A 27,564-nucleotide genomic window follows, 5' to 3' on the forward strand; every position below is an offset into this window, starting at 1 on the left:
CTTGGACTATCCCCCAGAGAGCCAAACACACACAGAAGGGCAGTGGTTGAAATCAGTTTCCTTGTGTTTTGCTGGCGTTGTTTGAAATCAACTCCGGTCACTTTCAGAAGCGCTGTTTTGTGTTTCTGCGTTACACGCGGATCCCAGTGCTGCTGGAAAGTGGCACAATGAGCACTCCAGGACCTGGCTGGATGAGCAGGGGTGCCCTGAGGCCTCCCCACCACAGGCACAACAGACCTGGCGCTGCCTCCACCTCTGTGACAGGGACAAGGACCTTGCCAGCAGCTGGATTCAGCAGGACTCATCTTCTGACGAGGAGGGTCAAAGGTACCACGAGCTGCCCTCAGCAATCCGGATATTAATGGGATTGCAACACAGCAGAGGAATTTGAAAGGTCAAACTCCGTGCGGTTGTTTCAGACCCCCAGTGGATCCATAGCAGCGTTTTGGGAGGCTGATACCCGAACACAGAGCGGTTTGGAGGAGTTAATGTGTGACCAGGCAGACAGGCGGTCCTGCTGGAGCTGGTTTCAGCAGCCAGGACACTGTGCCGTCCTCAGCAATGCTAATGTGACTGCTGAAGAAAAAACTGAGAGGAGAAGGATTGCAGTTGGCTTGCATCATGTGCAGAGCAGAATTAGCTCTTGTTTTCCCTGCAGATTCCCGACAGGATGGCTACCCCAGGCTTTCTCTGGATATGGATGTGCATAACCTGAAACACAGCCAACATCTTGCTGCTAAAATGCACCCACAAACGTGCTCGTGATTGAGAGCTGCCCAATGAGGAGAATGTCAGGACACAATGGGTTCGTGTCAAGCACTGAACTGTTTGGAGTGTGTCTCTTTCCTCTAGGACACCTTGCTGCTGGCTGATGTCCACACACCATGGAAGATCCACTGCCCTCAGTGCAACGTGGAGTTCAGAATGCAGCTGAATTAAAAACTGAGGAGCCTTTTGCAATCAAATTAAGGGTTTATATAAGTTTCGTACCATGGATCAGAAGATCAGAGCCATCAGTGGATACTTCAGGGTAACTCTGCCGTTTCAGTGCCACATCCAGACGGTTTTTGAACACTTCCAGGGATGATGACTCCACCACCACCCTGGGCATCCTCTTCCAGGGCTCGCCACCCTTTTGGTGACGAATCTTCCCCAGATATCCATCCTGTTGCATCTCAGGGCCGTTCCTCCTGTCCTGGACGGACAGACCGCCGCACCCCTGGCTGCGATCTCTCCGCAGGGAGTTTTTAGAGCTCCATAAAAATCCCTTCGAGCCTCCTTTTTTCCCGGCCGCGGTGTCCCCGCTGCCTGCCCGGTGGCGGTGGCGGTCCCCGCTTGCCGTGCGCGCTGTTCCCGGCAGATGGCACCGGAGCCCCGCGCTCCCTCCGCAGCACCGGGAGGGAACCGGGGCACACGGATCCCCTTTTCCTGTTAAACATGCAGGGAAATCCCAAAATGTGCCAATCATTAGCCAAATATACGCCAAATATTTTTGGAAAAAAAACCCTCGGTAAATATGCTTGAAAAAAATATATATTTGAAATAATATACATAAAATAAAAAATAAAATTAAATACAAACTATAAATCACAAATATAAATATAATTCATAAATATATACCTATATATACCTATATATATTATATATACCTATAATATACCTATAAATATACCTATAAACATACCTATAAACATACATATAAATATAAATATAAATATAAAATTTATAAATATAAATATAAATACGTTATGTAAGTATATAAGTAATAAGTATATAATGATACAATGACATAATTATATAATAATTAATAATATATAAATAATAGTTTTATATTTAAAATAAATACATTTTATTTTATAAATAAACTAAATATAATAAGCTAATATATATATATTATATGGTAGTTATAATAAACTAAATATATTTTAAAAAATACTTAAGTGAAGAATATAGTATGTTCTAGTCAACCTGGGTGTAATATTAAAAAGCCCCACTACTTATGAAAAATAAATAGGAGTTAGAAAAATGCAGAAAGGCACTGGCTCTATATGGACAAGAAACTGCTTGTTAAAAACCTTGGGATGCTGTCCTGTCTCTTTAATTCCTGTTTCTCAAGCTGGTTCTCAAATGGGCATTCTGAATCTGTGATTCTGCTGCAGACCCAGCACCTCACCCACCACATTTTAAGCTCTCTCATGGTGTAACTTCAGTTCAGTCACACCTGTGAATTTTTTTCATTAAGAACAGTTGTTTCCTCATTTTATTTTATTGTTCCTTAAGAGAGAAATGCTTTTAACTTTTTCTGTGTTTCAGAGCATCTTCCTCCTGCTTTGTTCACTAAAAGCAGGGCCAGACGTATTAACTGCAGCCATAAATATTATTTTTACAGCAGAATATTTATCTTGCTGCATGGGTTGGTTGAGCTCAGGGTTGCAGACTTAAAAAACAGCTTCCCTGCCCTGAAGAACCCAGATACTTAATTAAGGCAGATAAGGAAGGACAAATAAAAAACAAGACAAAACTTCTCCTGCTTTGAACCTGCTCTAGGGAGCTGGTCTTGGCAAGAGAAAAGAGAGATTGTAAAGCTGTAATAATAATAATAATGATAATTAATTGTATTTATAAAGCATCCCCTAATGGCTCTGGATGCTACACAACGATTTTAAATACAATTGAAGGCAACAAAAGTAACGAGAAACCAAATAAGGAAGGGTTGTAAAAATAAAGGTGTTTATTGCAGCAGATAGTAAGATTTCAGTGAGCTGTTTTGGGGCTCTCCTGCAGCATGGACATCAGTCGGGAGCAGCTGAGGATCCCGCAGTGAATTCTGCAGGCTTGCAGATTGCAGACTTTGATTACACAAAGAGCAAATACATTTTCCAGCCTGGTTTGCATGTCAGTGTCTCTGCTTTATTTCCTTTCTGTATCCCAGCCAGACAGACGGTGTAACTCAACGCAGCCCAATTTATGCTTATGCTTCTGGATTGGCTTTCAGGTTTTTCAGCCTGCATTCGATAGGGGTAAATATGTATTTATGGTAGATTTTGGGAACAAAGAAGGGAATAAATCTGTGGGCTTTGGGGAGGCTGGATCTACCCTCATGGGGGAGTCACAGAATGGTTTGGGTTGGAAGGGAGCTTATGGAAGGAGTGGCTGAGGGAGCTGGGGATGTTTAGCCTGGAGAAAAGGAGGCTCAGGGGTGGCTTTATAATTTTCTATTCATTGATGAAAGGAGGTTGTGAGCAGGTGAGGGTCTGCAGCCAGGTGGAGAGTCTGAGCCTCTGCTCCAGGTAACAGTGACAGGACAAGAGGATGGTTTTAAACTGCACCAGGGGAGGTTTAGGCTTTATAGGACATTAAGAAGAACTTCTTCACAAAAAAAAAGTGATTGGGTGCTGGAATGGGCTGCCCAGGGAGGTGGTGGAGTCACCATCCCTGGATATTAAAGGAAGGCTGGATGTGCACTCAGCGCCATGGGCTGTTAGATAAGGCAGTGTTCTGTCACAGCGTGGACTCAAAGGTAGGTTTTCTCACCCTAGCTGCTTCTGTGCGACCCTGCGTGTGCCACCACAGGTGTCCCACAGGCTGGCAGACCTTCCTTGCACCGCAGCGGGCTGCTCGGAGCCACATCCAGGCTGGCCTCGGACGCTTCAGGCACGGGACACCCAAAGCTCTCCGAAAAAGCCCCCCCCGGTTCTTACTCTCTCAGGGAAGAATTTCCCCCCAGCACCCACCTAACCGCGCACAGCGTGCACCCTGTCCCGCCGTGCGCCGCTGCTCCGTGTCCGGGCTGGGCCGGCCGCGGCTCTGAGGGGCCGGGCCGGGGCGGCGCTGCCCGGGGCGGGGGCGGGCGCGGGGCCGTGCGGCGCGGCAGCGCCCCCTGGCGGGGCGGGGCGGGGCGTGCGCGGCCGGCGGGCGCGGAGCGGAGCGGGCGCGCAGCGGGAGCGGAGCGGGATGGCGGGCGCGCTCACCGACCTGCTGGGAGAGGTGCTGGTGGCCGCCGACGGCGAGGAGGTGGCCGTGTCGGCGCTGGCCGCCCGCGGGGTCTCCTTGGTGGGGCTCTACTTCGGCTGCAGCCTCGGCGGCCCCTGCGCGCAGCTCGGCGCCAGCCTGGCCGCCTTCTACGGGCGCTTCAGGGGGGAGGCGGCGGCGGCCGGCGGGCAGCGCCTCGAGATCGTCTTCGTGTCGGCGGAGCAGGAGCAGCAGCAGTGGCAGGAGGCGGTGCGGGCCATGCCCTGGCTGGCGCTGCCCTTCGCCGACAAGCACCGCAAGGTGAGCGAGCCCCGCGGCCGCGGCCGGGCGGGGGGCGGCGGGGCGCGCCCCGGGCTTTGTCTGGGGGCCGCGGAGCTTCCAGAAAGTTCCCCGGGGAGCCGGGGAAGCGCCGGGGAGGTGGCGGTTGCTGTCCCGCGGGGCGACGCCGGCTCCTGCGGGGCCTGGGTACGAGGGGAGCCCTGGGCTGGGCACCGTGGGCATCGCGGGGGAGCGGGGCTGCAGGTGAGCTGTGAGGGGAGCAGCTGCTCCGGGCACGGCGTCGCTCCGGTGGGCACCCGGGGAAAGCAGACATTGCCCTGGCAGCGGACACGGTGCCCGTGGGCTCCTGCGAGGGTTCGGGCATAGAAAGGAGCCCCCGGCAGCCGTGGGAGGACACGCGGTGCTGGAGGAGCGGGTGAGCCCGGCTCGGCTGGCGAAGCTGCCCGGCCAGGCTGTGGGATGGGGTTTGTTCCTCTCGTTTGGTGCGTTCGGTACTCTGCAAGTTACAGCCTCTCATCCGTAGAGTTTAATCTGAAAGATAATGTACAGAAAGCACGCTAAGATCCAGACAGAGCAGGCTGTGAGGAAAAGAAAGGTACATGCTGAGCCTCCACTTCCCAACGAGCTTGCAACGCTTAAAAGGAATAAAAAAAGAAACCTCTTTAGAAATCTAATCTCTGGAAGCAATTGAGTAAGAATTGAAAAGATGGTGCCCCACAGTGCCATTTGTAAACGTCTTTCTGGCGAGTGGCTGAGGCAGCGGGCAGAGTCTGGCCGAGCCTTGGCTGGGATTGGGATAACGCTGGTACCTGCAGGGTGGCTGAGCCCTCTCAGGCATCCCCTGTATCTGGACACTGAGAGGCTGGGATGGAAGGGATGAGAGGAATGACATCTTCCAGGATGGGTCCCTCTGCTCTGTTCCTTAGGTAAAGGAATTGTTTAAGGAATAGTTAGCTGTTGTCCAGCAGCGCCGTGTGATGTCCCTGCTGCTGAGAAGAGATGTAGCTTTGAAACATGGATTTGCCTCTTTTTCCCTCATTTGCTGCCTTTTTTTTGCCACTGAGCCCCCACTTCTGCAAAAACTCTCATGGATTTAATGCTGTGCACCTGGATGATAGTGCTGCCCAAGGCCCCCAGTTTGGCCCTTTGAAGTCCAGGCACTTCTAACTGGGAGCTCACCCAAGTGCTCGGGATCTGAGCAGTTCCATTAATCAGAGGAGCTGCAACCTTCAGAGAAACTGCAGTTTAACTCAGGTTTCTTTTAAACCAAACCCTCTTCCTACAGGGATGTGAAAACACTGTGGTTCCAATTAGTAGCTGACCATTTCCCTGCAGAACAGATTATTTAGATGGTGGGACTTCTGCTTGCTGTATTTGATTTAAAAATTCCACTGCAATGTAGTTAAATGGTTGGGAAATCACAGAAGTGGAAGGTGGCATTAATTTTACATGCTGGCCAATGCTTCCATCTATTAGATTGCAAGAAAACATGAAATAAAAAGATTATGGGGTCTTAAACTCTTATTCCAAGAAGCCCTGAGTTAAATTCAGGATTATTTTTGTGTGGAGTGTAAAGTAATTGAAGCTCGTGCTGTATATTTTCAAAACTAAGCAGATGTGATGTGGCTTTGGAGGAAGCTTAATCTACGGATAACAGAGAACCTATTTGTAAGTTGTAAGGGCAATTATGTCAGGATATCAGATTTCTAAACAGGAGATTTATAACCTGTAGCTCAGGCAGTTAGAAGTTTCCTTGCATAATAGGCTGATTTTTTAAATAGTCGGGTTAATGACCTGACTCCCCAGAAAAGCACAAACTTTGTATTTTTCAAAAACATGCCAGCAGAGAGCTGGGGATGTCGAGCATATGTTCAGTACCTCACGGGCTTAATTTGTTTTAAAACAAAAGCATTAGAGGAATGTAGGCAGTGCTTTTGAGTTATGGTTCCTTTGCACTAAGGGATACTCCTAAACCCCAGCGAATTATATAGATTTATGGGAAGAAAGGGATATTGTAGATACAGGGTAGAGACAGCAAGAGAGATGGGAACAGTGAGAGCTCTGTCCCTGAGCTCTCAGCTCCCCATCCTTGCAGGTTTCAGGGCTTGTTTGGGTGAAGCTCTGCCCAGCAGGGTTGAGTGTGGGTGATGGCCAGGCTCAGAGTCCTCCAGAAGTCCTTTCAAGCCAACTCTTCCCATTGTGGGTTCATTACTTTATTTACTGAGGCCATGAAAGCTTTGTGGAGAGATGATGGCTTCCTATCCTATAGAAAATCATCACTTTTTTTGCTCAGTGTTATTAAAAAATATTACTTTTAAGGTCTATCTATCATTGTCCTTCTCTGGCGTACTCTGCATTTTTCTACATCTGCCCTTCTTCCAAACCCTGGGCACCAAACGTTGATAGATCTTAAAACCCAGGCTCCTTTCTGGGTTTGCAGTACAATTCCCACAGTCCTAAAAGTAAATTAGCATCTTACTCTGATGGTTATTGGGGAAAGTAGATGGAATTGTCAAAGCAAACAGCCACTCTTTGCTGAATTCCTCAGTAACTCAATAATGCCGGGGTGCAGTTACCAGGGACGACCAGCTCAATTGGAGTAACTTCAGCACACAGCAATTTTTGCCTCCAAACCAGTAATAAAAGAAAGCGGTACAAGTCAGCAAACATCTGGCCACGGGGAGAGCCTTTGATTAATGAGGAGGATGGCATTATGCCTCTGTCTGAGCCGCAGCCAGACCTATTATTGGGTGGGTTTTTTTCAAGGACAAAACCAGAATGAGCCAAATGAGATTGGAGGCCTTTAGCTCGTGGTGCACGTCCCTCAGTTAAGTTGTTCAGGCCTGGATTTGGGCAGCCACAGGTAGATTTTGGTGATTGATTTGTCTCTGATAATGCCTGGCCTGGCTGAGCAGGGCAATGGGGGGAAGACGTTGCTCCGTGTCTTCGTTTTGGTTGTGGTTTTGGTTTAACATCACCCCGTTGTTGTCTGTTTGCGTGGACATCTGCTCCAGTTCTGGAGGGCTGATTTAATAACAGCTTCAGTGTCCTGATTGCTGCTGAGAGCCTCAGTGCTGATGTGTAAACAGCCCCCATCTGCCTGCATGCCCCCAGCACCCACAGGGAGGTGTCTCCTCCCTGCTGGAGGAAGGATCCCAGACTTGTCCTGGTGAGCTCCACACCGTCCCTGCTGCAGAGTGAATTCACTCAGGGTGAATTTGGGTGCTTTTCAAGGCCTTGTGGCACACAGGATGTTGGAGGAGTGCTGTGTTGCTGTGGGACATCTTGGTCATCTCTGCTAAAAAATGCTGAACCGTCCACATTCCCCATTGAGTAGATCCTCTCCCATGGTTTCACATAGGAGTGGGAGAAAGGAGAGTGCTGGAGAAAAGGCTCCACAGCGAGAGAGCAGCAGTTTATCTTTTGCCGTTGTTTATTTGCCTTTGCTTTTGTTTTTACTTGTTAGTTTCTTGGCCCCGTGGTCTTCCTCATTCTTTTTCATCTTGAAATTTCTCCTGACATTTCCTTGGTGCATCCACGCAGCGCCACAGTGGCTCTTGGGGCTGTGCTTTGCCTCCCTCGTGTTTTGTGTTTTTCTGCTGTATTTATGCATCTGGTTGAGTGTTGTACAGATTCTTCTTGGGAAGGCTGAGATGCTTCTGTTCTGGATTTAAACAAACGCAAAACATGTTGATTGTTTTTCTGTGATTATTCAGTCAAGTATCTGAAAACAATTTGAGGATCTCCCTTTGCTGACGCTGGTAAATTTCCTTTGGTTGGGACGAGTGTTTTCCCTTTATCTGAAAAGATCATCTGCCATGGGAGCCTCTCCTAATAAGATGCCAGGTACTAAATTTGTGTGTAGACTTTGTACAAGAAATGGTGGGGAGAAGATAGAAATTTCATTAAATTAGACTGTCCACTTTTTTTTTTTTTGTGGAGGAAAAATCTTCAAACCCTTGATTACAGTTTAAGGTACACCCTGATTTTCAGGGACTCAGAACTTTTCTGTTTGAAATTGCCATCTGCTGAGATCTGGGAGGCAAGTGGTCAGCACAGATGTGGGATTTGTCTTACAGAAGATTTTGTAAATCACTTGAAGCAGCTTTTGAATTTCATCATATAAAAATATCTAAGTAATCACTTTCAGCTGTATTCCTGACTCTGTATTTCTGGGGTGGGAATGTATATGAACTCTTTGGCTCACGGAGCTGTAGATTTGAAAAATATGGTCTTTTCATGACATCAGGCTATTGAGTAAGAAGCGAGGCATTAACAGCACCAACTGATTCTTTGTTTGCTTTGAAACTTCCCTGGTTCTGAAATGTAAGAATGGGAGATGTATGAAGGGAGCAGAGGGAAGCCTGTGTGCTGTTTTTCATTGTGGCATCTTAATCCAGATGTTGAAATGAAAACGTTCCTTTAAAAACGCACTCTTGACAATTTCATTCGGTACTCTCAGGTTGCAGGACCGAGCAAAAGAACTTTACTTTGTAAAGTAATCAGTGCATAGTTCTTCTCCAAAAATGCATTCTTTAGAGGCTGAACACGTAACAGCTTTACAAAAGAAAGTGCAGAACAATGGAGCGTTTTCCCTGCGATTTTGGAGACGTTCAACAGCGAACTCCAATTATTCACTATTTCCACATTGTGCAGATGACATCGAAGCCAAAACATTTTGACGACTTCTTGTTTTTGTTGATGCCTTTTTTCCAAATTATTTCTCTGTGCGTTTTACACAGCTCTGCAGTCACCCTCCATGCAATTAGCAGTCCTCTCTCATTCCAAGACCCTAATCCTTGTGTGAAATCCCCATCAGCGTCAGGAGGCTGCAAGTCTGGGGGCTGTGTCCTGCTCCTGGTCCTGCAAGAGTTGCAGAAACACCACTGACGTCCGTGGAGGTTGGATTTCCCCCCATATCCAAACTGCTGCCTGCCTGAGCACTTTCCCTGGGGGAGAATTAGTATTTTAAAAGTCTTGCTGACGTGTAGTCTGCTGTGGTGTTTATTACATCCTTCAGTGCGTAATTGCCCACGTTTTAGGACCTGCTCTGAAAGTCTCGGGCATCTTTCCATTATCAAATCCTCCTGGCTCCAGGGTGGGGACAAGCAGTTTGCTGATCACAGGGTTGGTTCTTGAACAGGGCTCTATACACATCCCATCCCAAAATCTGACATCAGGTTTGCCTGGCCTTTGCATGGTGTGGTTCAAATACATTTTAGTATGAAATTTACACCATCAAGTGGTTCAATAGCATTTTAGTTTGAAATGCAGTAGCTGCCTCCTTGTTCACCACTCAATCCTTTTGTATTGTTGCCCACAAATATTGCTTAGTACTAGAAAGTTTGGGTGAAATTCTTGATGAGTTCATTGCTGGCAGGTTCAGGTTTTGGAAGAGTCCAGGGTGGTTTGGAGTTTTTTGATCCTTTCTCATGGACAAACTTTTAGTGTTTCAAAGCAGTACTTGGTGGGGTGAGAGTGTGGGCCTGGGGTAAGGTTTCACTTCTGAATTGCATTTGGGTAGAGCTCTCTGTTTTGCATTCCTGTTTTTTTCAGCCATGCTCCCAGCATGGAAGTTGGGGCATGGTTTTAATCTAAGTCAAATCAGAAAATATTGCAGTTTTTAGTGACCACACCATGGGGATTCTTGTCCCAACCCTCCTCCCCAACAATCCAGATTCAACAAAGTGATTGCCTCCTCCTTATTGTGGAGTTTGATGTGAAATGTCAGGATCTAGGGAAACCAAGAGGGCATGGGAGGCTGTTGTACAGCAGGCTGAACTCTGAATTCAGCAAAACAAATTTGAGCAGTGCTTGCCTGAGCATTTGTTTGATGAGAAGCTTATTGGTGTGCGTGGATTGCTTCCTCCTCCTTCCCCTCCCCATTGTTTTTATCAGGGAAACAAGTTCCAAGCAAAATATTCCAAAGTGATATTTAATTACTCTTTAAAATGCAACTATTTGTCTTATCAGCCATGTGGATTTCTATTTGCTGCTTTGATTTGACAGTTAGTAGTTTGTAATTTTTGAAAAGCTTACACGCTCCAGGAATCTGTGATTTTTATGCTTTTGAAAGTGGAGATGTTGAATTAACTGCGGCTTTGAACTATTCACGGATAATTTCAGGCCCCCCGCTTTCAGCAGCTACAAGCTGACTCCTGAGCTTTCAGGCTGGGTTGAATACTGAATAATCACAACTTTATAGCTGCATGTGCTCTCTAAACTGCTTCCATGGCACATCACAGTGTAATGCACGATAGGTTTGAAATGTTTTTGTAGACAGATCACTTTGTGCCATCTCCAGATAATAACGGCTGGGAAAGGAGGGAGTGCTGCCAGCCTGGGGAGGGAGCTTGGATTCACTCCAGCCTGGGATTTGGGCACGTTAATTCCTCTCTGTTCTTGAGGTGGGAGCCCAGAGGGGGGACTGGGGGTGTTCTGGGGAGGGGGCTTTCTCCAGCACTGCCTTGATGTCCCTCTGCAGAGCAGCTTCCTCTGCTGCTTCTCAGCTGATGCTCTGTAGGCAAAAAACCACAATCAGAGTTAAATCTGTAGGTTGTAAATTAAAGACAGGGTCAATGGAGAAGCTGGGAGTGGGATGAGTTGACAAGTAAGCAGATAGACCTGTTAAATTCTCTCATGGGAAAGTGAATGATTTGAGTATTTCAGATTACAACATGTGTGCCTTGTCTCATAGCTGATCACGTTTTCATCATCTCAGTTTTCCAGGGAAAATGCAGTCTCTTATTGATTTGGCATGGAGTACACACAACTAATGGAAGGGTGGAACTAAAAAGAGGCAGGAATGTTTTCTGCATATTCTCACGTCTGTCTGTCAGCACTGAGAACAATTGCAACCAACAATTAATATGTAAAGAATTTGCAGTCTTTATTTAGTGTGACTGAGTGGCTGACTGCTCGGTTCCATCAGGGCAGTAGCTGAGCATCTGCAATCTGACCAAACCCATGCTGGGGCTCAGCAAGGCCCCGTGGCCTGAAAACAAAGGGATGGGAGCCCTCAACAAGGCACAGGGCAGTGTGGGGAGAGCCCCAACACCACAGAGAATCTGGTTCCTAAAGGATGCAATCCTGGTGGTGGGTGCTGCTCCAGCTGTGGCAGCAGGAATGGTGCACGGGAGGGGAGCAAACCCTCAGCACAGCTTGTGATGAGGAAGGCAGCAGGGATACCCTGGGACAATTCTTGGGTTGCATCACCCTGCAGCAGCAGGGTGGTGTGAGACATTCGTTGCTGGGGGGTTTTTGCAGCATTGGAATCTGTCCTGCCTAACCAAGGAGGGAAGCTCCAGGGTCCTCCTGCAATATTTTGTCTGTCTTAGCAACTGTGGCTTAATCCAGCCTGACTTTAAAATATTTTAATGGAGAAAAGGTGCAAAAGTCCCTATTTAAAATGAATTTGGCAAGAGTAACCAGATTTTAGTTATACATTTGAGGTTTAAAAAATAGCTGGTGGCTCCTCAGCTGTGGGCTGAGACCCCAGGGAATGGGTGGCAGCTGGCACAAGGAGACAGAGCCCACCAGGAGGGAGCTCAGCAAGGCTGGGCTTTGACAGCTGAGAAGGAAACATTATTTTACATTTCAGGGGCAAGGATTTAAAAATCTGGGTGAGAATTAAGTAATGTTTGCAGAAGAGAGAACAAGGCGACCGAAACAAATTGCAACTGCGTGAGCGAGCCGGAGAGAGAAATTGTAGTTCTCCCTTGTTCCCAGGAGATTCCCACTGGAGAGATGAAGTCATGGCTATGACTTCATCAGTGTTAGCTCAGGATGCTGACAAACGAGCCCCTTTGATTTGTGTCAGGCTGGCTGGGACACTGCTCTGGCTCTCTCCCCATGCCCTGGCAGTCACTGCCCTTGCCATGACAGTGGCAGAAGTGGGCACTGCTTCCCCAGCCAAGCTGATCCAGCTCAGCATTTGCTTTTGAATTGCCTCTGCTTCATCTGAGCTGGCTTTGATGAATCCTGCTGGGCAGAGGGCAGCAGCCCAGGGATGAGCGAGCAGCAGCCAAAACATCTCCATCAACACCCGAGCCTGTGCCTGGTGTGGGGGGCATTAATGGTACCCAGCAGTTCCAGCCTGGCTTCCAGAGTGAGCAGAGGGGTGCAGGATCTCACCCTCGTGACTCTGAGCATTGCTGTAGGAGTCCCTTTTGGAAAAAGTGTGAAATTTATTGTAATACACGCTGAGGATCTTATGGCGGATCTGAGCTGCTAAATCCTCTAAACCTGAGCCTGCAATTTCATTGACAGGGCCTCTCACTTCACTCAGCTCCAAGCTTATGGTTTCACTGCTCCAATATTTTTCCATACATGGAAGCATTCCTGCCCCAGCCTGGGCTAATCCTGACATGCCACTGCATCTGGATGTTAGCTCATTTCTCGCAGCTGACACTGTGCAAAGGCAGATGTCTGACCTTACTTTTGTTTAAATAGATGTAATTCAGCCAGCTAAAGTCTCACTCCTTAGGTGAGCATGGGGGGAAAAAAAGAAAGGAAAAAAGGTGGTTTTCCATTTTATGAAGCTCCAGGGCTGTTGAGTGGATGAATTGGTCACAAGGAATGTCATACTTCAGAAATGTGTAGTTTAATTTGCAGAGGGGTGACAAAACACGGATTTGTTGCTGTGGCTTTGAGAGGGGCCCCTACCCATCCCATCAGAGGATGCTGCTGATCACTCTGCTCTGCCCTGCTGGCTCTCCAGGCTCTCTGGGCTGTTTGATGTGTGTTTAGCAGCTCGGTGGAGCTGGGACTGCTGCACCCCTGCAGTGAGCCCAACGCCTCGGCCATCCCACAGAAAGAGATGCTTGTGCTGCTGAGCTGGGGGCCTGTTCATAATCCCTTCCTCACCGGGGCAGGCTGTAGGATTTAATTAAATGTCTGTGAGGTGCTCTGCGAGCCTGTGCTGAAAGGCCCTGCGTGAGGGCAGTGCCTTTGAATAAAAGCTAGAGACCTTCCCCAGCCACTGGGAAAGAGCTGGAGCTGAAGCAGTGAGAGCCAGGCTGTTGAATCTGAACAGATGTTGGTTCTCCCCCACTTGGGTAGTTCAAAAGGATTATCCTGCCTCTCCCAAAATAAAGGAGAAGCACAGGGATTGTAGTGGTGTTGCCAGGGGTCTCAGCTCCATCCCTCGTGCTCGCTGCTGGTTGAAAGGTTCCACGCTGGGCTGGGGGTGTGTGGGGGGTGTTTTGGTTGTTGGCTGTGCCCTTGTGTTTGCAGTTCAGCATCCACTTCCCCCTCACTGGGGTCCCAGTTTGTCCACTCTTCACTAAGACAAGCTGAACTGTGCCAGGATAGAACAGGTTTCAAATGAACCAAGCTGTGTGATGGCGTGGGAAGGAGATGACAATTTCCAGATCTGCTGTCAGATCTCTCAAGCAGTTGAAACTTCCCTTGTGTGACTGTTTCAGCCCCTGAGAACCAAGTGAGTCCAGGAGCTGTTGGGGTCTGTGGTGTCCCCAGCCCCACTGGGGGGCTGCTGTCCTTCTGTCTGTCCTTCCCAGTGCAGCTCAGGGTCTGAGCAGCAGCAGCACCCCAGTCCTTGTGCACAGTCCTGGGTCTGGTGGGATTTTCAGCATCAGATGGGTCACCAGGACATCAGAAATGTTCTTCCCCTTCATGTTTTTCTGACTGCTGTTCTGTCACTCTCAGAGCAAATCAAAGAGCACCAGGCTACAAATCCTGCCTTGCAAGTACTGCCTGGCTGTTTGGCTTGCAGGATTGCTCCTCTTTTATCAGCTGATATCTGGTGTTTTAAGAGGGCACGGAGCTGTGCTTATTTGCTTCTGAGAGGCTGATGACTCTACGAGCTGATTTTTTAGGATGCTCCCATTTTGATTTGGTTTTGTGGCCATAGAACAGAGGTCACTGTGCTGTTACATTACAGACTGCTTCTAATGAGCTCTTCCCTGTAATCTCTGCTTGGAAATTTGCAAATTGCTGCGTGCTTAGGGAAATCCTGCTGGCTTCACCCCGTGGGCAAGGAAGCAGAGGTGAGAAGGGGCTGGATGAGTGACCAGAGTGGGGCTGTGCCTCTGCCACAGATGTGATTTCCAGGTCCCAGCACTCCAGCCTCCCAGGAAAGCCCCATCTCACATGGACATGACCCCGAGATTGAGCTCTGCTTCCCTCAGCCATTGCCCCCTGCTGCTGCTTCCAAAATCGCTTCGTTCCACGGTTAGAAAAATCCCATTTTTGCGTCCTAAAGCCCTGGATTTCACAGATAGAGAAGGGGCAAGGTCTTAATGCCTGCAGCTTGATCTGCTAATCTGAAAGCATGGGAAGTTGTTCCTAGGGAGATTTGCTGCCCGGCTTTCTCAATGCAGCTTTGCACAAATGGGGTTTGTTCCTACAATGAGCTGGAGCAGCTGGATGCCTCCCACCAAGATTGCTGATATTTAGGCCTTTGATTTTGGCGGAGACATACAGCAATAAATTAAATGAGATGGGGAGTTTCAGAGAGTTGTACAGATGGTGGGAAACTGAGGGTAGGGACTACTTAAGTGCTAACGTATGGCACAGCTTCCACTCCTTCCTTTCTTAAAGGAATGGAAAATGCTATGGGCTGCTGTTCCAGGGATTTTGCCTCCTCCTTGTCTTTGGAGACGTGCAGACCACCTCTCTTACAGTGTTTTCTTGATGTTCAAGAAAGGAGTGTCCTGTGTGTACACAGCAATGCCCTCCGTGCCTGTCTTCATCCCTGCCTGATCCTGCTTTGCTGCATACTTAGTTTTTTGCTTTTCTCTCTGGGAAAAGCAACTGTTAAATAATATTTCTTCTATCTTTTGCTTTTTTCCTCAATAGGTCTGGCCCGGTTTTGCTTTTGTTAAGCTGTGAGGATTCAAGTGAAACTCTTTCATTCCTTTGTCCCCCTCTGTCTGCTTTAATTCGCTGTGTCCCGACTGATGGTTTAATTATTGTGTGTGACAGGAGCATCCAGGGCATCGATTGGTGTTTATCTCTTAGGTGCTGCACAAAATAGATGTTTGTCACCCTGGTGGCTCCCAGGATGAGTTTTTGCCTAGAGAGGCGGTTTTCAAACCAGTTAATTGCTGCCTTGTAAAGCAGAAGGAGTAGGTGGCTGTCCCTGCCTTTCCCTGCAGGCATGTCCCTGCCGGCTGTGTGGGACCAGTGGCTTTTCAGGTGGAAAGAAGGGGATGTGTTAGGCTGGGAGGAGCCTCCGAGGTTGGGAAGAGATGCTTTGGAGTGTGGGAGAAGCAGGTGGATGGAGGGAGGCATGAGGACCAGGCTGGAGCAAGGAGTGGTGCCTCACCTGAGAAGCCACTTTGCTTCAGACAGCCCAGATTTGAATTGCAGGGTTTACTCAGTTTTAAAGCTTAAGCTCCCTCTGAGCTCTGCATGTTTTGTGTTGCTCTTCTGGCTCTGGCTGACCGAGCAGTGCCCTTGTGTTGAGCCACATCCAGATCCTGGTTTGATGTTTGTCCCCACGAGGATTTGCTGCAGGCTTTGCTGCTGGAAAAGTGGAGTCATCTGCATAAACCCCAGTAAGTCTCTAGGTTAAGAGGCCACCAAATACCACCTCTGTCTGCTGCCATCCCTCTAATTATGAAAATAATAACCCCAGGCAGAGCTAATGGCCCTGCTGGTGGCTCAGGGTCTGTTGTGCCGGGCTCTGTTCAGAAAATTGCATTTGAAGGAGATGGTCCTTACCCTACAGTTGGTTATGTAGGGCTGTGTTACCTCTCCCCTACAGTGACAGGCCAGGCTTGATGCCTCCTGCCTTGTGGACACACAGCTTTGGGATCTGGAAGGGGAAGTGCAGATTTCCCTCACCTCCCTTCTGTCTTCATGGTTCTGCCTTCTCCAGCCTTCAAACTAGAAATGGGATTTACACCTGGCAGGTGGCTGGGCCGTAATAAATTCCCTAAAAGTGGTGGCTGCCATCTCTGGCTGAGTGCATCTTCATCTGTTTCCTCCCCTCCTGAGAGCCTGAGCAGGGATTATCCAGAACAAATCCTGTTACCCAGCTGCCTCCTCAGTGAAGGAGTCCCAGGACATAAATCTGTTAGCAGATGACATCACAGGTGAAGGCTTTTAGGGTTTCTTTGCCAGAAAGTGGCAGTGTTGATTGCCAGGCTTAGTAGTGAAGAATTTGAAGTTGTGATTCATCCCTCAATCCATGTCTTAAGTATGTAGTGGTAAAGCTTAGGAAAATCTGTGTATGAATTAAGTGTTTCCTCTTAGGGAGCTGAGAACCCCTTAGGTGCAGCAATTACTATTTTATTAATTGGGATTGAAATACCAAACGTTCAGAACATGCCAGCTCATGTCTGTTGTGGGGAGAACTCAATTGCTCAAGAGAAAGGGCTTTTCATCCTGTCTGGATGCAAATCTATTGAAAAGAAAAATACCTGACATTTTTTGCTCATCTGCTCAAACATCTGTCTGGGCCCATGGAGGTGGTTCTTGGTGGGGAAAGTCAGCTCCCAGAAAGGAAAAGGGGTTTTGCTCATTCTCAGACTTGTGGTATTTAGTTTGGTATTTTACTTTGTAATTACTCCACCAATTAGCACAGCTACAGATTTGCCTTCCCTTTGCTGCACTGTGTGCATCTCACATGGTATTTGCTGGCCCTGAGGATAAACCTGCCTTGTGCAAAAGCACAGGCTAGCCCTGGAGAGGCTTTGGTGAATTTAGGAGAATCAGGATCCATGTGGATGTTGGCTCTGTCCCTCTGCAGTCAGTGAGACCATGCCTGGCCCTGAGCTGCTCCTGCACAAGTCAGTGCTTTGCCTGTGTCCACCTACAGCTGCTTAGTGACACAAAAATGAGGGGCAAACAAGCTGTCCCTGTGTTTCCCTTCAGCTGTTAAATACTTCCAATCATCCTTGCAGTAGCTGAAGGTGCATCAGTGTTGGTGCTGTGGATCCATGGCCAGAGCAATGCTGAGAACATGAACCTGTAAAAAGAATTAAACTTCTTCTGTAGCTCAGCAGATTGGACATTGTGTCACAGAGATAGAAAAGTCGTGCCTGACATGAGCTTGGGCAAACACTTTCCATGCCATTTTGTGGGGTTTTTCCCTCCACCATTACTCGCAGCATTTGCTTTGTTCAGAGCTTCAAGCTCCAGGAACCGGTGTGTAATTGCCCTGGAGGGTTCATCACACTGACACAGAGCTGCCAGACACCTTCTGATTTCAAAGTGCCACTCACTCACACATTTTCAGTGTTTCTTGTTTGTGCTGGTGAAGGCAGCTCCCGACAGGGAAATGGATATTGGTGTGAGCAGCTCCTGCTGCTGTGCTGAGCCTGCTCAGCTCCTCGGGGGAATGAACAGCCTCATTCCAGCTTCCCTGGGAAGAGCCACTGCAGGACACTTAGCTAAATGTTCCTAAAGAAAATAAGTTGATAATCAAGTCCTGACCTTTTTGCAGGAGTTGCTGTGCTTTTCTCCCACCCTGCTCTCCTTCCCCTGTTGTGTTGGAAGAGCCTTGTTGGCCAGGTGGGGTTCAAACGTCCTACAGTGACCATCCAAAGAAAAATGCAAAATCCCAGTGGTCAGGTTGCTGTCCCTCCGCTCTCCTGCCTGTAATCAGCCCATGCTCAGTTATGAGCTCTTCTTCATTCTGTTTATGCTCTACTTACCAAAAGATGTTGGAGCCAGAGGATTTTTCTGCAGAGGATTTAATTTCATTGGAGAGAAGTGACAGTTTGTAAAACAGACCATGGGATTAGTGTCACCTCAGCTCCTACACGATATTCCCACCCCCTTCTTGAGTATTATTTCTTTGAAAGCTGAAATTTCCATTGCTCTTGATGCCCTGCCAGGCACTCCAGCAGGGCATGCTTTCCCTTGGATGCAGCTCAAGAAACCATCATTCCTTTTCTCTTATTGTTTCTCATCAAAGGAGAGGAGCACCTTCCCTGCTCTGCCCAAAGTGGCCATGGATGTTCATACTGGAGATGTGAAATGGAAATAATTTTGGTGGCATGGAAGCTGAAGCATTCATGTCCTCAAAAAATAGACTTCAGCATTTAAAAATGTGTACTGGCAGAGATCTTGATTAAAGCCTGTGCATGTCATTGGAGTATCTTTAATTTTGAGGCTGTATAATTTAAGTAGACTGTGTTGGGTGAGCTGGTGTGTATCTGCATCCTGTGTGTCCACCTGATTTACCTGATGTCTCCTTATCCCAATTCTCATTTATCATAATGAAACTACAACATTTGTGTTGCTGGGGGAAAACCCCTTTTCCTCGAGAGAATACAGAGGTTCTGTGGATTTTCGGAGAAAATAAAATGTATGAGCTTCACTGGCAGGAGAAGCAGCTGGGCAAGTCAGCAGTGGATTTGAGATGTTGGCTTTGTGGCTTTTGTCTAGCAGAGCCCGAGCAGCATTTGATGTGTAGACATGTTTTCAGACATTTTGTATGGAGAAGGTGTTGGCAGGTCTGTTGTTAACACCCTCCCCTTTAGGCCAAACTATTGAAAATTCAAGTTCAGCTTGAATCTCATTTCAATGGCTTGGAAGGCTGCAATCTGATGGGCTGAAAAAAAAATCTCATCCAATTCCAGCCCTTATTAGGAGCTTAATCTGAAGTGTAGCCAAAGCCCAATAAGGGAGAGGGCAAAAAAAAAAAAAAAAAGGCAGTAAAATGGAACAAGAAATGTGCATCCAATTTACTGTATTCCTCTGCAACCTTAATTCATCCCCCTGTATACATTACAATGCCATTTCTAATTATGGGATCACATATGGGATTTTTCCATGGCACCCCTGCCCTTGCTGCTGCTGGAGGGCAGCTGAGGCAGTCCAGTGAAGGATGGGGTTCCTTGTGTAGAACCTCAGCCCTTCACAGGCTTGGAGGCAAGGGAGTGAGGAAAGTGATGGAAAAAGAGAGGATAAAGTGCTGCTTAAGGAGATGGGAATTCCTGCTCTGCTGCTGCTGCTGCAGGGCTCGGGGATGGTGCTGGGTAAATTGCTTTTCATGCACAAGGAGGGACTTGATTTCCCAGGTCCCCAGGGTGAGGGTTGAGCTGCAGAAGTGCTGAGTGCTCCTGCTGCAGATGATCTCATGGGAAGTTGTACGTCAAACATTTAAAATGCCTCTCCGTGCTATTTATTTTTTTAAAAGGGAGCTGGAGGCTGATTCTGGAACTGGGTGCCCAGAGCTTCTCTGTAACTCTTTTCTTCATCTGTAAACCCGAGGTGTTGTGAACGTAGTTCTCTAGGATTTTTTGAAAATAAATTCAGAACCTTTTGAGAAGAATCCCAGTCTGCAGTGGCAAGACGCCTTCATTTTTGCCTTGGAGCAGCACATGAAAAGTGTGAAGTGAAGAGAGCTGAGTGCTGTGCATGCACAACCAGCTGAAGCCCAGAGCTGAGTAATTCCCCTCTAGTTGTGCATCTATTCTTGGTTCTGACTGCGTCAGGGCTGTGTGCACACATGGTCTGTGGCCATGCTGTAGAGACCCCTGCAAGTGGGCTGGATTAAAGCTACAGAGACAGCACATTTCCAGCACATCCCTGCTCCTCGGGGCTTGGCAGCTGTGCTGTGTTCTTAATGCAGCCCTTTGGGTGCAGCACGGGATAAATGACAGCACTGGGTGAACCAGGAGGGCACAGGCATCACTGCAGCAAACAGGAACAAGGAGGAGGCTGAACATGGTAATTCCTTTGCATTTCTGACCTGCAGCATAAAGTGGGAGGTTTCTGGATCATCCAGGAAGTGTGTAGTTTAGGCTGCTAATGCCAGATGTCTGCTTTTGGCTTATCTCTGAACGTGGCTTGTGTTTGATCTTTAGTCTGGACCAGTGTTGTGTGTTGGAGCCTGGCTTGCAGAATAACTCCTGTGTCCATTGAAGGGGGAGGTGGAGGGAGTTATTTTCTCCTGTGGTTTTGTGGAACTTGACACCGTTGTCTGTGTCCAAGGAAGATGTGACACACGATGGCTTTGCAGCTATGCAGCTGATGGAGAGAGAGGCACATAACTGTGGGTGCTGCCTCAGGGATGCTCCAGCAAGGGGCTTGGAGAGCCAAGAGGCAGCCAGCATTCTGCTTCAGCACCCTTTGGACTTTGTCCCAGCTTATTTCCTTCCCCCCAAAACTCTCTGCAAAGCTTTCTGCAGGAGGAGCAGCAAGAAGAGCCCCATGAGAGGTGGCGTTGGGAGGAAGGGCAGCGCTCAGCCCTGCTCCTCCAGGGCTCTGCAAGGGTTTGAGCAGAGCTCCCTTCCATCAGCAGATGTTGTCAGGCGTGCACAGGCAAAACCTTGCTCTAATTCAGTAATTATAAAAATTCCTGGCAGGAGCTGCGTGTGACTCAGCTGCAGAAAAATTACTTAAGGGAAAAAGAAAAGTTTACAGAATCGGGCTGGCTGTAGCACACAAGGAGGGAAGCTGGGGCTTTCTGTAAATCCTTGTCCAGCTTTAGCCCACCATGTCTCTTCCTGGAGAGAGATGAGACGGGAGAAGCAGAGCAGTGCAAGCCCAGGAGCTCGTCCTCCCCTGGCCACAGCTCCCGGATGGAAGAGGATGGATGGATGGATGGATGGATGGATGGATGGATGGATGGATGGATGGATGGATGGATGGATGGATGGAGAGTTTTCCCTTCACTGCCCCTCAGAGCCAGTGCCAGCCCTGAGGATGGGAGGAGGCAGCTGCTGCCTGCTCAGCATTTGGCTTTGCCTTTTCCCTGTCTGCACACACTGGCACAGGAACCCAAGGAAGCCTCAGACAGGTCTTGACTTATCTGCAAAGGGTGTTTGCAGCACTGTCTCCTAGGGAAGCTGCCTTTTTTTTTTTTCCCTTTGTAAACATTGGATTTAATTTTATTTTTGTTAAAACCCACATAACTAATTTCCCTTGGAATCTTTTGCAGGCGTCTGCTCTCAGTGTGTTTTGGCCTGGCTGCCCTGTGCTGGTTTTGAATCCCAGTCCCAGTGGTGGGAAGTTTTTAGAATGAATGCCAGTTGTATTTTTTTCTTCAATAGAATCACAGTGTCCGCCTGTGGGTTTTGAACAAATATCCTTGGTTTTATGTTTTGCTTGCAAGTAGCCAGGATCCAAAGGGTGTGTTGGCAACCACAGAGATTCAGCAGGGATGCAGCACTTTCCCTTTGTCAAAAATGACTGCATTTTCCTTTTTTTATTTTGCACCTCCCAGACCCTGCTGCTGTGCCTGGCTGTTCATTTGTGCCTTTGTACAGGCACCCAAGGGAGGTGTGTGACAGCCCCAGCAGTGAGTAATTTAAAATCACACCTGGGGAGTGTGGAGCAGGAAACAATCCTGCCTGGTCCCTCTGGGAGTGGATGTGTCTTCACTGCCTTGAGTTTTCAGGTGGGCAAAATATATTTGTTTGCATTTGGTGCTGAATTTTCTGCCTCCACTGGTTCTGCTTTGGTCAGCCCCTCACAGCCACACATTTGTGTTACACTGGCTCTGTTGTCCAGGTGCTTTTCAGCATTTCCATACAAAATCTAGTTGCAATAGCACTGACTTCTCTGCAAAGCTTCTGTTATTTGGTTTTTTGTTTTTTGGGGTTTTTTTAATACGCCATTCGCTGAGGAACTTCTAAGAACACACAGCTCCCTGGTGTCTCCAGTGAATCAGTAAAACTGTAGCATTCATCAGCTGTACTTTTTATAGTTCCTGTAGTCTGCAGTTTCCTTAGTTCTTTTCCCTTTGATGTTGGTCACTGTCAGAAAAAGAAGTTTGAAGCTGGCTGGATAGGTAATAGCTGATGGATGTTATAAAGTATTAATAAAGAAATGGGAAGTGACTGTGTGGTGGTGGTTTCAGCAAGAACACCCAGTGGGAACGGTTGATTTTGGTGTTGGGGAAAATCAGTATAAACTTGTCCTTTGCCTGGTATGGGAGAGGGAAGCAAAAATCCTGGAAAGAAGTTTGTATCTGTGTGAATCTTCCATAACTGAAGAGCTGTCTATATCCTAAGAGAGGCTTTATTTATTCCTTGGAATCCCGAGTTTTCAGAGCATGTGTTGGCCATGCAAACTCTCAGCTTTGTCATAAATCTTTGTTTTGGCAGTGCTTGTCCAAATGCCATATTATCCAGAAAGGAGTAGATAGGGGATTAGAGCAGAATCCTTTGCTATTTATGGACTCCCTTGGGGAACTCATTGTAATATTCTTTTGAATGAGCTAAAAGGTAACCACAACAACCCGAAGCTGCAGGTGCTAAATCTTCCCTGTGGCCCTCCTGTAGATCTGCAGGGGAGATGGAGGGAGATATTTCAGCTTGCAGATCTGAAATAACCTTGTTCTGGCTTTGACCATCTGCCACCTGCTGACTCCCTGAGATTCAGAACAGAATCTGGGACTCATGCTTATTTATTTTTTTTTTTTTTTTACAAACAGGCTAACTTTGGAGCTTTAAATCTCTCCTAAGCTAGCACAGAGCTGAAAAACCATTAATTTTGTACAATCTGTGGAAGAATCTGTCCTGTAGAAGTTGCTCATCCCTTCCCCTCGGAGCTGCCGTACCGAGGCGGGTCCTGCGTATCCGCGTGTCCCCGTTGGCACGGAAAAGGAGGAGCAGGCTGGGTGCCAGGCTGCCAGACTGTTTCCAGGCTGTCTGGAAATGTTCAGCAAAGCTGCTGGCTCAGGCTGTCCTGATGCCCTTCAGCAAACTGAGCAGCAAGAGCTTATTTACCCGGGAAGGGCTTTTCTGGTCCTTTTGAAGTTGTCAGTGATCCAAAGTGCCGCCAGCTCTGTGCCCAGAATTTAATGTGTCAGGCTCCAGCTCTGCCCAGTGCAGGGAGGAGCTGCTCAGACTTCTGGAGAAAGCACAGAAGACCCAATCCAATTGTAGAAGGTTATGTGTAGGTGGACTCTTCCTTTGTCTTTGCTTCCTGGCCTGACTGGGCACCTGGACCCTCAGACACCCCTTCTTTTGTCCACCACCTTAAAAATCACATGTGTAGTTTATAATGTGCAAAGCAAACACCATAAACTTCATAACTTGAAGACAGAACTCCTCTGTGGGGTTGCAGCCTTACAGACCTGCTGGCTCTGGTTTGGTTTGTCAGAGTTTGGGAATTCCCTGGGTTTGGGGGTTTATCCCAGCTGCCGGCCTCTGGGGCATTGTGTCTGCAAGGGGACCAAGGTGTGCTCCTTTCTCACTCCGTGGTGGGAGAGAGCAGTGCACAGGCTGTGAAGTGCAGGTTTCTTCTGCAAAACTCTTGGTTTTTATTAGGAGCAGCAGGTTTGTTCTTGGAGAAGGGAGCATCTGCCCATTTTTGTGTGTGCTCACTGAGAAACAACAAAAATCAGGAGCAAACTTGTGGCCAGGGCTGCCTTCTCCTTTATGTGCCTGTTTAACTGAATAACACGCATGGCTTTGCCTTTGTGTTTACCTTAGGGTTTGTTATGACACTGAAGATGGATTTTTCCTGGCTCTTGCACACGCAGCATGTAAAACCAACACAGCTCAGTGCACAGCCAGTGTGTGAAGCCTGGTTCAACCTGGGGACTCAGGCTGTACTTGGATGCACCCCATTGACAGCAGCTTTGATGATGCTGGTGGGTCCCTTCCAGCTCAGGGTATTCCATGATTCTGTTCTGTGATTCATTCTCAGACTGGGAAGCTCATCTCTTCTCATGCTTGTAGCCACTTGCACTGCTTGTCAAGCACAGGGGATTGTTTCAGATTGGTTTTTCTGGAAATAAAGATATTTGGGAGAAGAGAGACCTTTGAGATATTTCTGTGTTCAGCTGTGGATCTGTTGAGTTTTTGGTAGCCGTGGGGAATGAGTTTGTCTGCATCTACAGATGCTTTTGCTGTCTCTTTGAGTACAAAAAAGTTGCCTTCTAATCTTGAGATGATTTTTGTGCAGACTTTTTCCTTCAGTTCTCAGTTTCTGAGCCCTTAGTTCTTACCTAGGGAATTGGAGGGTTTTTTTCCTCCTGTGCATCATAATTCCTGGGAGATTATGTAATTTATCCATGCTGGCTTGTCAGGAGAGACTTGAAATAAAAGCCTTTGTAGTGTGCTGCTTAGCTGGCTGTATAAACATGAAAGCACCAGGTTTTTAACTGGCTTGCTCACATGGCTTTCCTCGGCAAAGCTTTAGCCAAAACACTCCCAGATAAAAGGATACTGAGAAAGTCCAGGTCAGGCAGAGTTTTCCTGAGAAGGGCTATAACATTGATCTTTGGTTTAGTTTTGTTTCTTGTAGCCTCTCAGTAAGGGCAGGGAATGAGGATAAATTGTTTTCATCTCTCAGTGGTCAAAGATTAAGGCAGATGAGGCCGTGGCTTGCCTGGAAGAAGCTGTTAAGTGAGAGCCTGGCTGTGGCTCCTCTCTCTTGGATCTTGGATGGAGCTGACTTTGTGCTTCCTGTTTCCCAGGCACACTTCCCCACTCTCCTCCTTAAATATCCGAGCTGCTGAGTGATTGCCTTGAGTTTTCTGAGCTCTGTGAACTAAAATAAACGAGACGGGCTCTGGGAATGAGGCCTCCTATCAGTCACCTGCCTTTCACCTCCCAGCACAGGGGTTTCCATCAGGTGTGGCATTAAAGGCACAGGGTTTGGTGCCCCTAAGGTCACATCCAGCCAAGCCTCTCATGGGGGATTGGGAGCCCCCTGGCACCTTTGCAATGCTCTCTTGATGTTCTCATTTGTTAATAAGCATCTGAAAGTGCTGGTTGGATCTGGATGGGGGTTACAGGTCTGGGACTGGACTGGTCCCTCATGTTCTGTTCTGAACGCTCAAACACTGATGGGGAAGGAATATTGGAGAAATACCCAAGTTTTGGGGCTCCCTGAGGTACTGCAGTAGCTGGAGTTTTTGAAGCCCCAAAAGAATTCCCTACAAAACACATGGCTGCTGTTTGCTGCTGTTGGAACTACAGCCCCTGATTGGCATCTCTGCTGTCACTAAGTGGGGACTGAAGCTCCAAGAGGCATTTTTACCCTCTGTAGCCCAAGGCAAGGGTTTTGGGGAGGGGAGGTGGTGGGTGCTGCTCAGGCAGGACCCTGGGCACTGCAGCATGGCAGGGTGGCTGCCTTCCTTCTCTTCCTGCCCTTTGATGTGCTGTGGGATGTGTAATGAGCATCTGCCCTCTAAGAGAAAACAGATTTGAGTTCTGAAGTTGGAAAAAGAGGGAGCAATTTTGTTTAATCATTTTCACACAGATCCACAGGCTGTAAGAGTGAGCAGCATCTGGTTCAAGGGCAGCCTTGGCTGCTTTGAGCTCTCCTGCAGCTTCTGCAGTCTCAGGCAGAGACTGATGTTCCAGATGCTGTTCTCAGCAATCTGATCAGTGATGTGCTTATTTAGACTTTTCATTTTTTAAAGGAAAAAAAAAGGAAGTAGATTATACTTTTCAAGATCATCTGAAGTATCAGAGATCTCTGAGAGGTTTTTGTTTTGTTTGTTTCTCAGATCAGGGACCTGCAAATTCTTTCCCTGGTTATGAACACCAGTCAGAAAGCAGGAGGTGAGCTGCCTGCCTTGGTACCTGGGTATTCACCCATTCCCTCCCTTCAGCTTCTAGCCACTGCAAGAAATACAGGGGTTTATTATTCCAAACACAGAGTATTTGTTTTAAGGAGAAAGTACTAAATGCAGTAATGCCCTGTGCCCTGCAAGCTGCACTAGCTGTCCTGGTGTGTGCTTTGGGCTGTCTCCAAACTTGTTTGTGGATGTGAGAAAATTACTGAGTGACAGGGAAATTGCTGGAAAGCTTTGGGGATTTGATTTAAATCTGATGAAAATCAAGGCTGCTGCCTGTTCTCCCATGCCAGCACCCATTGGGGTGGCTGTAAAAACGGCTGCTGTGAGTTTGTTGCTGTGGTTTTCCAAACCCAGGCTTCTTATTTACCCATTTCCATCCATCCAGCATCGGTGTTGCCCTCCCAGAGCCCTGTTGTGGTCCGTCTGTTGCTTTGGAGGATGTAGCTTGGAAAAGTGCTTGGATTTGGCAGGAGCACTCCAGGAGTCCCATGGGAATGAGAGTCCTGAACCACTGTCCCAGCCTTTATCTGCTGCCTTTAATCAAGGAGATCACAAACGCTGTGGTTGCTTGGGAGGCTGAGGCAGTGTTTGGCTGCTGGCATACCCTGGGGCTGCCCTGGGATGGAAGTCTCTGATGGTGAGCAGTGAAAGCTGCTCCTCACCAACAGGAGCCAACAGCATCTTGTCCTTCTCAGGACCAGTTTGGCTGCTGGGATGGGCCCTGAATCCACACTTGGCTTTTGCTGACAGGAGGAAAAGCTTGAGCAGGCCTGAGGTCTAGGTGTCACATGTTAATTTTTGCCCCTTCAGGTTCTCCTCACAGTGTGAGATCCAGAAAAAAAAAAATCCCACAAAGTAAGCTAGAATTAAGCCGCAGGTTTTGTTCTCATTAGTGTAAAATCAGAAAATCTGGTGTTTCTGATGCCTCTGAGGAGAGAAGGAGAATTAACTCCCGGTGAATGTAAGCAGAGGATACTTAAAAGGCAAATTGTTCACATACTTTCTTTAAAATTTGCATGAGTGTAGCAAAAGGTCATCACAACTGCAGTCTCCTCCTCAGATCCTGCCTGCCGGTGGCTGATTGCAAGAGCCTGTTGCTAAGTGTTCCTGGAAACAGAATAAAGATGAAGCAAGATAATTGAGGGAGAGGAGGGAGAGGAAAAGAAGGGGGAAGGCTTGGAGCTCGCAGCGGAGCTGCCAAACGAGATGAGTGTGTTGGAGTTTGACTCGGTGGCTGCATTCAATCAGTTCTGACCCAGGGGTGGGGAAGGGGTGACTGAGCCTGAAACTTCATGGCAGATCCTTGGAAAAAGACACTTGGACACAAGTGGATGATTTGCTTGCATTTCCGGTGGCTCATCCAGCTCCAAACAAGTTCCTTCCTTGCACTGAGGCTGGAGTGGGGATGGGAAGATAGACTGTGCTCCCACGGTGCTTTTCCTCTGTTCTTGCAGCATGGATTTAGTTACCCTGGGATCATCTTCTGGACAATTCAATAATCATGGAAAGCAGCAGGATAAAGCAAGAATGCAAGCAGCCAAATCCAGAGCTTGACTAAGGCAGAAAGCCTTCAACTCCAGGTGATTTGAGGGGTGTTATCTGTCCATTTCAAGTCAGGCTGCTCTCTGAGGAAACAACTGATGGTGGTTTTGTATGTTGCAGAATTAAATAAACTCCAGCACAGCTCCTTTTTATTGCTGAAAAGACAAGGAAGCAAAACTTGCTGCTTATCTTTGGTCTTCCTCTAGTAGAAGCTCTTGTAAAAACACCAGGCTTTCTCTGACTCTGTGAATCTATTTCCTGGAAGCAGTTTTAGTAACTTTCTGGAGTGATTTTTATCATCCCAAAGCATTTTA

The 27,564-nt window shown here is 47.8% G+C and overlaps 1 protein-coding gene across 1 annotated transcript in view; it reads left to right on the top strand.

Annotated features, from left to right (window-relative positions):
• Positions 1-3,954: 3,954 nt before the first annotated feature.
• Positions 3,955-27,564, top strand: part of NXN (nucleoredoxin) — a 46,553-nt gene continuing 22,943 nt past the window's right edge. The window contains exon 1 of the mRNA XM_058817773.1: positions 3,955-4,272. Within this exon, the coding sequence (XP_058673756.1) occupies positions 3,955-4,272 (318 nt within the window). The remainder of the gene's footprint in view (positions 4,273-27,564) is intronic.

This window comes from Ammospiza caudacuta, chromosome 20, assembly GCF_027887145.1.
Source record: "Ammospiza caudacuta isolate bAmmCau1 chromosome 20, bAmmCau1.pri, whole genome shotgun sequence".
In the NCBI taxonomy this organism is placed as follows: Eukaryota; Metazoa; Chordata; class Aves; order Passeriformes; family Passerellidae; genus Ammospiza; species Ammospiza caudacuta.